Source organism: Zingiber officinale, chromosome 6A, assembly GCF_018446385.1.
Source record: "Zingiber officinale cultivar Zhangliang chromosome 6A, Zo_v1.1, whole genome shotgun sequence".
In the NCBI taxonomy this organism is placed as follows: domain Eukaryota; kingdom Viridiplantae; phylum Streptophyta; class Magnoliopsida; order Zingiberales; family Zingiberaceae; genus Zingiber; species Zingiber officinale.
Window position 1 is genome coordinate 19,284,218 of NC_055997.1, and position 10,793 is coordinate 19,295,010.

At 36.2% G+C, this 10,793-nt stretch overlaps 2 protein-coding genes across 3 annotated transcripts; both read left to right on the plus strand.

Annotated features, from left to right (window-relative positions):
- Positions 1 to 220: 220 nt before the first annotated feature.
- LOC121996022 (enoyl-[acyl-carrier-protein] reductase [NADH] 1, chloroplastic-like) lies at positions 221 to 5,337 on the plus strand. The gene is made up of 13 exons (XM_042549824.1): positions 221 to 450; positions 864 to 1,157; positions 2,912 to 3,021; positions 3,105 to 3,160; positions 3,231 to 3,315; positions 3,402 to 3,449; positions 3,611 to 3,685; positions 3,754 to 3,865; positions 4,188 to 4,239; positions 4,315 to 4,366; positions 4,463 to 4,520; positions 4,822 to 4,920; positions 4,996 to 5,337. Exons 2-13 carry the CDS (start codon positions 887 to 889, stop codon positions 5,124 to 5,126), a joined length of 1,149 nt encoding a protein of 382 aa, XP_042405758.1. The 5' UTR covers positions 221 to 450; positions 864 to 886; the 3' UTR covers positions 5,127 to 5,337.
- A 1,594-nt stretch (positions 5,338 to 6,931) lies between these two features.
- On the plus strand, positions 6,932 to 9,691 carry LOC121996023 (myb family transcription factor PHL5-like). Of its 2 annotated transcripts, XM_042549825.1 has the most exons (8): positions 6,949 to 7,169; positions 7,673 to 8,133; positions 8,237 to 8,447; positions 8,517 to 8,593; positions 8,674 to 8,713; positions 9,004 to 9,055; positions 9,146 to 9,215; positions 9,295 to 9,691. In XM_042549825.1, exons 1-8 carry the CDS (start codon positions 7,160 to 7,162, stop codon positions 9,505 to 9,507), a joined length of 1,134 nt encoding a protein of 377 aa, XP_042405759.1. In that variant the 5' UTR covers positions 6,949 to 7,159; the 3' UTR covers positions 9,508 to 9,691. The 2 variants fall into 2 exon arrangements, with proteins under 2 accessions (XP_042405760.1, XP_042405759.1); XM_042549826.1 differs by lacking the exon at positions 9,004 to 9,055 and having other exon boundaries at positions 6,932 to 7,169; positions 9,295 to 9,458.
- Positions 9,692 to 10,793: the final 1,102 nt, after the last annotated feature.

The following is a 10,793-nucleotide window of genomic DNA, read 5'->3' on the forward strand; positions in this document are numbered from 1 at the left end:
TCCCTGATTGGTCCAGAGATCGATCAGGAAGGTAATCCGCAGCGATCCGCACGGCTTTGTCCGCAGCATAGCATTTCTCTATATATATATATATATATATATATATATATATATATATATTCGTCTAATTTCTGACTTGAAGTAGTTGATCAACCGAACTGAACTGAACGAGAGACGATCTAATTTCTGACTTGAAGTAGTTGATCAACCGAACTGAACGAGAGACCGAACTCGAGCCAACAACTCCAAGCTTGAACCCTAATTCCTGGCCGTTGGTCACGCAATGACAAACCACGACTCGCTCCTTGGTCTCTCCGCAGGAATGCAGCGGCGGACCTGCTTCGGAGCCTCGGTGCCATCGAAACCTGTCCGCATTTAACCATCGAGGTGGCCGCAGAGTCGATCCGAAGGCAAAACTCATTCTTGCTGATTGATATCGTCCTCCGCCAGGTGAGAGATTCTGCATTCTTGTGCCATCCGGTGTTTTTTTTTTTGTTCAGCAGTTTCTTGCTGTTGCGCTTTGAAAAGTTTTGTTCTTTTTGAAATTTACTTTCGAGTTGGACTCATGGTTAAATCTCGATTGTAGATGTTTGATTTGTGGCCTCGTTGTGAACTGGAGTTTGCAAGTTCCGATCTTCGATTCGGTTGTGTTATCTACGAAATCTGTAGTTTAGATGTTACCCGATTATTGCTGATTCTACCTTCCCTGAAATGCTGATTCAAAATGCGGAGTATTTTCTGTTTGTATTGCTTTCATATATCGGCTACTCTAGCTAACCTTTTGATTGCTAATTTTTGCTGCCTCTTTGGATCAAATTAGTGTATCTGTTGGCAAACCCACTGTTATTTTGTGGTTCATCCAGATTTCTTAAACTGTTAAAGAATAATGGAGGCAGTAGCTGCTACGGGCTTGCAACCTATGGCAGTAAAGACTTGCGTCTCTTCTCCCAGCAGAATGTTCACATCCAGGGCCATAATTTCAGGTTCCAATCTGAATGTAACCAAAACAAGATCAGATAAGTCACCAAGTGCCTTATCTCTCCAATCTCTTTGCGTGAGATATTCCCCCTCTTCAAAACATCAGAGGTTTACTATCAGGGCAATGTCAGAGGAAAGTGAGAAAATGGCAACATATGGGTTGCCTATTGATCTAAGAGGTGTGTGACTCTTCGTTGTTTATCATATTATATACCTAATACCTCCTAGTCTCATACGTGTTCAGTTTATTGTTTGTATGCTGCTGCTCCTCTTTAGTTAACCTTTAACGAAAGTAAGCTTAAGGTTTTCTTCATTTTGCACTCTTACTTGTGTATAATGCATCAACTAAGGTAATAGTCCAAGGTTATTTACTTTTGTTGGCAATGTCCTTGTACCATAAATAGATGTGCACAATCTATTGAGTTGCCTCAGGTGTCAGATTTATTATTTTCCCTTTTTTTCTCCCCATGTAATGTTTCATTATGTGATAGTTTTAAGTGGAGTCATTTCCCAATTACATCTGTTCCATGTTTCTATTGTATCACTGTATGTGTCATTGCCACACTCAAATGGCCAATTATTCTATTTTTTTTATTCCTAGACTAAGGGGGCGTTTGGTTCTTTCCTAGGAATAGGAATCGGAATGGGAATCATTGTATTGTGGAATGGGAATGGGTATGAGCATGGATATCACTCTTAAAAGCAATGTTTGGTTAGTTGTATATCTTCTATCGGAATAAATCAAAGTTTCCTTTTTTACCCTTAAAGGAAAATAAGAGAAAAAATTAGATGTGTGAGAAAGATAAATGTGAGAGAAAAATATGATGAAAGAGAATGATGAGAGAGAAAGTGTGATAAGAAAGAATGAAGAGAGAGAGAGTGTGATGAGAGAAAATGAAAAAAGAGAGTGTGATTGAAGAGAGCATGATGAGAGAAAGTATGATGTGAGAGAAAGTATGATAGGAGAGGATGAAGAGAGAGAAAATATAGTGAGAAAAAATGAGAGAGAATGTGATGAGAGAGATTGAGGAGAGAGAAAGTATGGTGAGAGAAAAAGAGAACAGTGAATATGATGGGAGAGATTGAGGAGAGAGAAAGTATGATGAGAGAGAAAGTGTGTTGAGGAAAAAAGGAGGAAGTGTGATAAGAGAGATTGAGGAGAGATAAAGTATGATGAGAGAGAAAGTGTGTTGAGGAAAAAAAGGAGGAAGTGTGATAAGAGAGATTGAGGAGAGAGAAAGTATGATGAGAGAGAAAGTGTGATGAGAAAAGAGAGTGTGATGGGAGAGATTGAGGAGAGAGAAAGTGTGATGAGAGAGAAAGTGTGATGAGGAACAAAAGAAGGAAGAGAGTGCGATGGAAGAGATTGAGGAGAGAGAAAGTATAATGAGAAAAAAATGAGGAAAAAGAGTGTGATAGGAGAGATTAAGGAGAGAGAAAGTGTATGATAAAATGATGAGAGAGAAATTATGATAAGAGAGAAAATATAATGAGAGAGAATAAGGAGAGATAAGTGATATGAAAGAAAAAATAAATAAATATATTTTGATATTTGATATTAATGGAAAAATTTTAGTTTTAAGTCAAGGGTATTTTTTGAATAAGGGAATATTTTGATTGATGAAAATAGGGTAATGGCTCATTGAAGGGGAGGTACATGGGAATGAGTCATTACCCAATTTCAATGATTCATTCCCTTATTTGTATTCCTATTCCTATAATCCAAACATTAACAATGGGAATCAATGATTCCCATTCTCATTCCCCACTCCTATTACCCTAAACCAAACGCCCCCTAAATCTATGGTGTAGTAATATGGATTTTATATCTTTCTCTTTCACTTGATAGATCCCGAATGATACATCTCTTGTGCATGTTTATTGAGCTTTATATTAGGAAAGCTTAAAATCTATCCTATGCTCTTTTATTTAGGTAAGAGGGCATTTATTGCTGGGGTTGCTGATGACAATGGCTATGGTTGGGCAATTGCAAAGGCTCTTTCTGCTGCTGGAGCAGAAATAATTGTCGGTACATGGGTGCCTGTAAGTGTGGTTTTAGAGTCAAGTCTGATTTTAATCGGACAGCTAAGCCTATAATTCTTTTGTTTGATCATTTGCTAATGTAGGCACTAAACATATTTGAGACAAGCTTAAGGCGTGGCAAATTTGATGAGTCGCGAAGGTATGCTTTTTTGCTAATGAGAAATGCTGATGGTTCCATGTACTTATTTGGTCCACAATGGTGTTCATAGATTGCCAAATGGTTCTTTAATGGAGATTGTCAAAGTATACCCTCTTGACGCTGTTTATGACACACCCGAGGATGTTCCAGAAGATGTATGAAACAGTATTTTATGACAAAATTGGTTGTTCACCCTCTCATTTCAGCTTACTGATATTATCATTGTATGCTATCATTGTAGGTAAAGACAAATAAACGCTATGCAGGATCCTCAAAATGGACTGTCAAGGTAGACCTCTAAATCCTGATCTTTGCCATAACTTGAATGCACATCTTTCTTCTAAGCTAATTGCTCATTTGTCTTACGAGAGAAAGTGCATGCAACAATAATGATTCTTTTGAATTTCATGGGCTTTATTATGAGCGTCTTTTTATTTCTTTTTCACACAGGAAGTGGCTGAGTCTGTGAGGAATGACTTTGGAAACATTGATATACTTGTACATTCTCTTGCCAATGGACCAGAGGTACCACCATATGTTACCATTTAATCATTATATTTTTCTGCTAGATCTAAATTATGATGATTAAGCAGGTAACAAAGCCACTTTTGGAGACATCTAGAAAAGGATACCTTGCTGCAATTTCAGCATCAAGTTACTCATTTGTCTCCCTTCTCCAGCACTTTCTTCCAATTATAAATCCAGGTTTATTTCCTTTCCATGGAACCAAAACTTCCTTGTTCCACTTTGCACTATCATGCGTGCGTGCATGTGCACATGTTCCACTTTGTGCTACTACACACACTCATGTGTGTCAAGTCCTAATTATTTGAGGCCAGCTTTGTGATTTTTTGAACTCACGCATCTAAAGATCCATACTCATAAAAATTTTGTTATTATTTTAGGCTTGTGCTAATACAACCCTTTAGTTTTTTTTTTTAAATTCTCTGGTATTTAAATTTTAATATCTCATCTTCAGTTCTTTTGGAAGTTTCGTCTGCATAAATTCCATAACTCAATATGGCAGGCGGGGCTTCAATATCTTTGACGTACATTGCTTCTGAAAGGACCATCCCAGGGTATAATCATTCCTATTGACTGTTTGAAAAACTTTCTTTAGTGCTATGGATTTAGTTTCTTGTGTCAACTTGCAGATATGGAGGTGGAATGAGCTCAGCAAAAGCAGCACTGGAGAGTGATACAAAAGTAAGTTTTTCTCTTCATGTAGCTACTTGAGTTATTTTAGCAAGGTATTGATTCTGTGATGTATATTTTCAATATTAAATTCGTTTCTGGTTGTAGGTGCTGGCTTTTGAAGCTGGAAGAAAAGGCCAAGTTAGAGTTAATACAATATCTGCAGGTTGTTTTGATGAGTTCCTTGTATGCCATAAGTTGGAGTTGCTGTTTCAAATATGACAAGTTCTTTTTTATTCAGTTTATAAAGTATATGTTTGATGTTGAAATTTTTAATCTTCAATCAAAACGATACAGCTCCAATGGTAAGCCATGCGAACTCATCCAAAGATCATCTCTACTGATTGACACTTGAAATTGTGTGTTTACATATGTATATATACTTTATTTTGATCAATGAAATGGTGAATTTGTCGCACCTTTAAAATGTTGAACATACTGAAACATACTGATCACTATGCACTCAGGTCCTCTGGGAAGCCGAGCTGCAAAAGCTATTGGATTCATCGAAAAGATGATTGATTATTCATACTCCAATGCCCCATTGCAGAAAGAATTGCTTGCAGGTTAAAGTTCAGACTCATCTCTACTCGCCTTCTTTGCGATATAGTTCCAAATACTAAATCAGACATTTTGTACAGATGAAGTTGGCTACACAGCTGCATTCCTGGTGTCTCCGCTCGCATCAGCAGTGACGGGATCTGTCGTCTACGTGGACAATGGCTTGAATACCATGGGACTGGCAACCGACAGCCCGGCGCTTGCTGTATGAACTCTTGAATATCGAGATACTCATTCTTGCACACTTCCACGGCTTTGTTTACAGCGAATAAAGAGTGGATCGCGATGCTGAGTATAGCACTCAAACTTTGATCATGATTGTTTTAGCAAAATATTTGATGACTGGCTATTTTCTAGTGGAACTGGGGTGTTATGGAACTGCTCCAATTGTTCAATTGAAGTATGCCACTTTTTGAATTGAAGATTATATTACAGCAATCACAATATGCACATAGTTTGACTAGAAAGATTTTAAAAGAGAGTAGATAAATTAACATAATTATGAATTTTAATACAATGTTTTAGAAATTATAAATTTATTTACTTAAATTTCATCAAATCATTGACATAATTAACATATAAATTCTTCTTGAAACTAAATTAGGTAAATTTGTCATAGAGTTAACAGTGTTTTAGTATGAAAATAATAGCTAAATCTACCATAACTTAACATTGAAACAAACAAAAAATTTAAGTTTTAAATTTACTCTCATAATCATATAGGTTATAACTAAAAATTTAAAATTATAATCACATCAATTTAAGAATTAACTTAAATTCAGTGATTCCCCAAGTCAAACATGCAAATGAAGAAAAAGCTAAATGACTTTTTTTTTAATAAAACAAACAAAGTTTTGGTTCTCCTCACTTTGATCCTTATCAAGGCACATAAAGAAAGAAAGAATCCATTTTATCTCATTCATTCTCCACTTGTTTAGTCCTACCATAAATCCACTTTTTTATTGATGGATAAGGAAAAGAGTTGAAGAATTGTTATTCCATTTTTCAAGAAAATTAGAATTTTTCTTCCATGCGACATGGAAAGGTGATAATTGAGATGAGATTAAAAAAAAAAGATTCTTCTTGACAAATATCACATGTGAAATATTATTTAGTTAATTTAAAACCTTTTGCCGTATCATATAATTTTTGTTTGACTTAAGATTAAAAATGTGCAGCTAAAAGTCTTATGATCTCCCTTTATAAAAAGGGCAAAAATAAAAATTAAAAAGAGGTTCTTTATTTTTGAAATACAGATGATCTCCCATTTTAAATTTTTATGAAAAAGTATATCAACCCCTCTGGATGCATAATATATCAAATTAAAGTTGATCATAAATCTATTTTTTTTATAAGGTATAATTCATAACAGTTCAATTTTAGATTAAATAATATTGTTTAAAACTTTTTTAAAGTTATGAAAAATTTTAATTCTCTTTATTAAATTTATTTTTCATATTGTAGTAATTATGAAACTATAATGACTAAAAGTATTGTAGTTGTAGTAGTTATGAAATCGTACCCGCTACAATTATAAACTAAACTATTATAATTGTGGCAGTTATGATTTCATTGTTGCTACAACGCGCTCGATTAATTCAGGATTTAGATGGGATAGATAGATGAAATAATAATAAAGGATAGGAAACTCTTTTGATAAAAAAAATAAATAAAAAAAAAATCAAAGTGGGGTTGATTTGGGAAAAAAAAATCTTTTAACTTTTACCCTATTAAAACTTTAAATATAAAGACAAAACCTCCTCTTAATTATTCATTGGAGACTAAACAATACATTTATGACCTATACGAAGAAAGGGTCGATTTCCTTTCAAGATAAACAATACAAATACTTGATGCCCTTTCAAAATCTAAAAGGTCATAATGCACATCCTTCGCTACAAACAATGCTAATAACTCCAAAATAACATTGATTTAAAAAATTATAGAGCATCTCCGTTGCAATCTAAATAATTATCATAATTTTATTGTAGTTTTTGGATAAAAACTACTACGCGAATCTATATATTCAAATTTAAATTTGTAATATTTATGAAAAGCTCCCTTGAATCTTTTTGCTTGTAAGAAGGAAATTCAACTATATCCGTTTGGGTGCAAGAAGAAGATGAGCCTGCAGCCCCTCACCAATGGCGATAAGTCCAAAGCAATTCTTGCTTTGTTCTCATCTGCCATGATAACAACTTTCTCTGCTTCAATCTTCTCCTTGTTAAAGATCAGACTCCCTTTATGGAGCCATGTCAGTAGCTCAGAAGTAGTTTTCAGAAGCTTAGTTCTTCCAAAATTTTGAGAGAGAAGCAAAAACAAAAAAAAGATCCAATTTTTGAGTTCAATCTTATTCCTCAAGCCTGCTTCTTATTCCCTCTTGATAGCAACAGCAATGGAATTTCTTCCTTTTTTTCTGTATTTCTTTCTATTTCTTTAGGTTTTTATTGTTCTATTTGGTTGGTGTCCCAGTGATCCTTGTCAATAGTTAGTCATCTTAGGAATAGTATAGTTTGGAATAAGCTAATTATGCTCCCTATTCTTCTCTTGTTCTTGAAGATTAGCGGAATATGAGGGGCAATAACCGCGCAAATAGAGACCTTTGAATCTTCAGAATAACGTCGATGGCTTGTCTTCTTCTTTTTCTTGAGTCAATGTTGGATGCATGAATTATTTAGATGCTTCTTCACTAGTCCTGGCACTTGCTAAGAACTCATTCTTATTGAAAGTTTTGATTTTTGTTGATCGTTTTTGAAGTCTTTCGATCCATGAATCTCCAGAGCAATGATCCATTTGATTTCCCCAACCTTCCTTTATACCACAACGCCAGTTATCACAGCAAACCATCTGCTTTCCTGGGCTGTTCTCCTGTGGCAAGAAACTCTAGTTCTTCCCCTTCATTGGATTTCTCCAGGGAGGAGTCGCCAAGGCACCCGAATCTGCCAAGTCCTGTTTCCGGCTGTGTTGGATCATCACCATCTGCTTTCTTTGCTGCTGAGGAGCTGATGGGCTTCACTCAGATGGATTTCCACTCTGGTGCATTCCCTCCATTGCCCAAGTTCCAACCAAAGGAAGTTTTTGACTCGGTGTTGAGGTCTCCGACGCCTCCGCCATATCAAGTTCAGAGTTTCAACAATAATTTCAATGAGTTCATCTGTGAAGATCAACAAGAGAGGGACTGGGATGCTTCAGTGAGGGGTACAAGTTCACCTCTTGCGGTTAGTGATCCTTCTGTATGTGCTTCAGGTTTAATTTAGCTAAATTTGGTATCAAATTTCAGTGCTTAACCATGATCTACTTAATGTTTGGTATTGTGTTAAGAATGGGTGCCATATATCAAATTCTCCTGTCGAAAAGATGAACTTTCAGCCCCCGATCGAGAAGCAAGTGCCAAGGGCTTTCTTGAGTGTTCCCATTACTCCTACGAGTGTCTCATCTGGCATGGCTAGCTCGAACAAAACACGAATAAGATGGACACCAGATCTCCACCAGCGATTCGTTGAGTGTGTAAATTGCCTCGGGGGATCTGAGAGTAAGTGGTCTGATTTCATTGTCTAGTCTACAAGCTTAAATGTGGTTTAACTTTCTTGATTGGGTGCAGAAGCAACTCCTAAAGGGATTCTGAAGTTGATGAACTCACCTGGGTTAACCATATACCATGTCAAGAGCCATTTACAGGTATTACGATTCACCGAATAAGAAATTTGTTTGACATCTCATTGACAATCTAAAGCTGAGGTAGCATATACATGTTACAGAAATATCGCATTGCTAAGCATTTGCCAGAATCTGCAGAAGGTAAATCTTCATCTGCTTTCTACCATCAATTTGTTAAGAAATAGAATAAGAAATGGCTTATAGAATATATGATGATCATGACTAATCTTTTGTTCTTTGTATCTATCATTGAAAAAAAAGCAGATATCTAGGATACAATAATACTGATTGAGTCTGTCAATAAGTTTCTCAGATGATTATCTAATTTTTGACACTAAATGTGAACTTAAAGGAAAGATATTTCACTAACCTCTGCAGCATTCTAATAGTTCATCCACAATTTGATTGCGTTTATATTTCTGATATCGTAGGCAAATGTGAACGAAGAGCTACTGCCAGTGTCACTGAGCTTGATCCTATAATGTATCAGCATTCATTTGGAGTCTGTTTTTTATTAGAAAACAGTTAATTTTATCAATTAAGTTCACTAATCAGAGAGTAATCCTGTTGCAGTGGCATCCAACTTACAGAAGCATTGCGCCTCCAACTCGATGTCCAAATGCGCCTTCACGAGCAACTTGAGGTGCTCTTCTGTTTTGTTTCATGACAAACTCTTCAGTGCCAACTCTGATTTCCTTTCTGCTTCACTTTTCTTTCATCAGATTCAGAAAGAGTTGCAAATGAGGATTGAAGCACAAAGTATGAAGCTCCAAAAGATGATAGAAGAACAAGGAAAACCAAATGATAGCGCAGTCGGGGCTAAAGATACCGACATTTCGTTCCAAACTAGCTCCGCGGAGAGTATCGAAGATGAACAGTTACTGCATATGGAAGATTTGACACAGAAAGACAATTTTCCATCAACAATGAGTTAAGACTTTGCTTTCATTACAAGAAGTCTGTATTCCGGTTTGATATGATCACTCATGGTGTTCGTAAGGGTTTGCAAGCCACTCTCATTAGTAAGTCTTCAAGACAAACAGATAGTCTGATAAATTTCAGTGGTGAATGTAAACTTACATGATTATGCCTAATTTTACCTGCATTATTAAACATTCATGTGGAGCATCAAGGATTTTTTTTAAAAAAAAAAATATTTTGTCATAATTTTTAAATTTAATATTTGTAATTTATAATTCATGTAAAATTTCAGCTAATTTCAACTGTCACGAATAAAATAAAATTTCTTTTAACTAATTTTAAACAATAAAATGTATTTAAAACTTTCTAAAATTTCCAATAATAAATAAATTGATCATAAAAAGTTAATAATCAATTGTGATATGATATGAGGTATTACGAGCAGACTCAGGTATGACGTGGTAGTCATAGTCGAGGTGAGGTGACGGTCAAAGTCAAGGAGAGGTGGCAACTAGTGGGCTACTCTCAACAGAACTATTGATCCTCGCCTAGCGCTAAGACCTTCGGTATGAGGATGACCGGCCAAAGAACCGGTCGAAGTCGAGGGACCTAGTGCCTCACTCCTGAGCGAAGATACATATATAGTCGGTCATCCATGAGCCGAGCGGGTTTACGAGATGACCGGTCTACCACAACATGTGATTGGTCGGCCCTAAAGTCGGTCAAACTTAAAGAGCTCAATGCCAAGACATACGAATTAAATCTGAATGGCCCTAGAGCCAAACGGACGTACGAGACAGCTCTCCACCACTACAGTATAACTCTTACTATATAGCCGGTCGAACCTATGGGTCTTAATTCACCCATAATGTGTCAGTCCTCTTTTATATAACTGGTCGGTCATAATGCCTGTCAGGTTTACACAGCTCAACATTCTCGTCTCCTATATGTACGCAAGATAGATGCCAAGCAATTCTCATTACAAATCCGACCGAATAAATGTACCGATTGGATCTTTCGGGAATTAGTTCCCCATCAGAGACAAGTATCCTAGCATACGACAGGTCAGTCATATAGCCGACCGAGCCTATGGGACTTGGCTCCCTGTTACTTCAATATCAGATCCCCAACGTCACATAGTATAAAGTTGCGTGGCCCAGTGGCCGAACGGTCTTATCGGATTCAGTACCCTACTTACATATGATCTGCAAGTATAATATACATCCGGTCGACTAAAGGCGTGGTCAAGATATATTCAAGGGATAACATTGTTAGACAATCACAACCGTATATTAGAGAG

What these genes read in the sequence shown, in the direction of transcription:
- LOC121996022 (XM_042549824.1), top strand. Translation starts at nt 887, where the DNA reads ATGGAGGCAGTAGCTGCTACGGGCTTGCAACCTATGGCAGTAAAGACT. An exon ending in GTTGCCTATTGATCTAAGAG is followed by an intron (nt 1,158 to 2,911) that starts GTGTGTGACTCT and finishes TCTTTTATTTAG; the next exon opens with GTAAGAGGGCATTTATTGCT. An exon ending in TTGTCGGTACATGGGTGCCT is followed by an intron (nt 3,022 to 3,104) that starts GTAAGTGTGGTT and finishes TTGCTAATGTAG; the next exon opens with GCACTAAACATATTTGAGAC.
- LOC121996023 (XM_042549825.1), top strand. An exon ending in TTTGCCAGAATCTGCAGAAG is followed by an intron (nt 8,714 to 9,003) that starts GTAAATCTTCAT and finishes CTGATATCGTAG; the next exon opens with GCAAATGTGAACGAAGAGCT. An exon ending in ACTGAGCTTGATCCTATAAT is followed by an intron (nt 9,056 to 9,145) that starts GTATCAGCATTC and finishes ATCCTGTTGCAG; the next exon opens with TGGCATCCAACTTACAGAAG.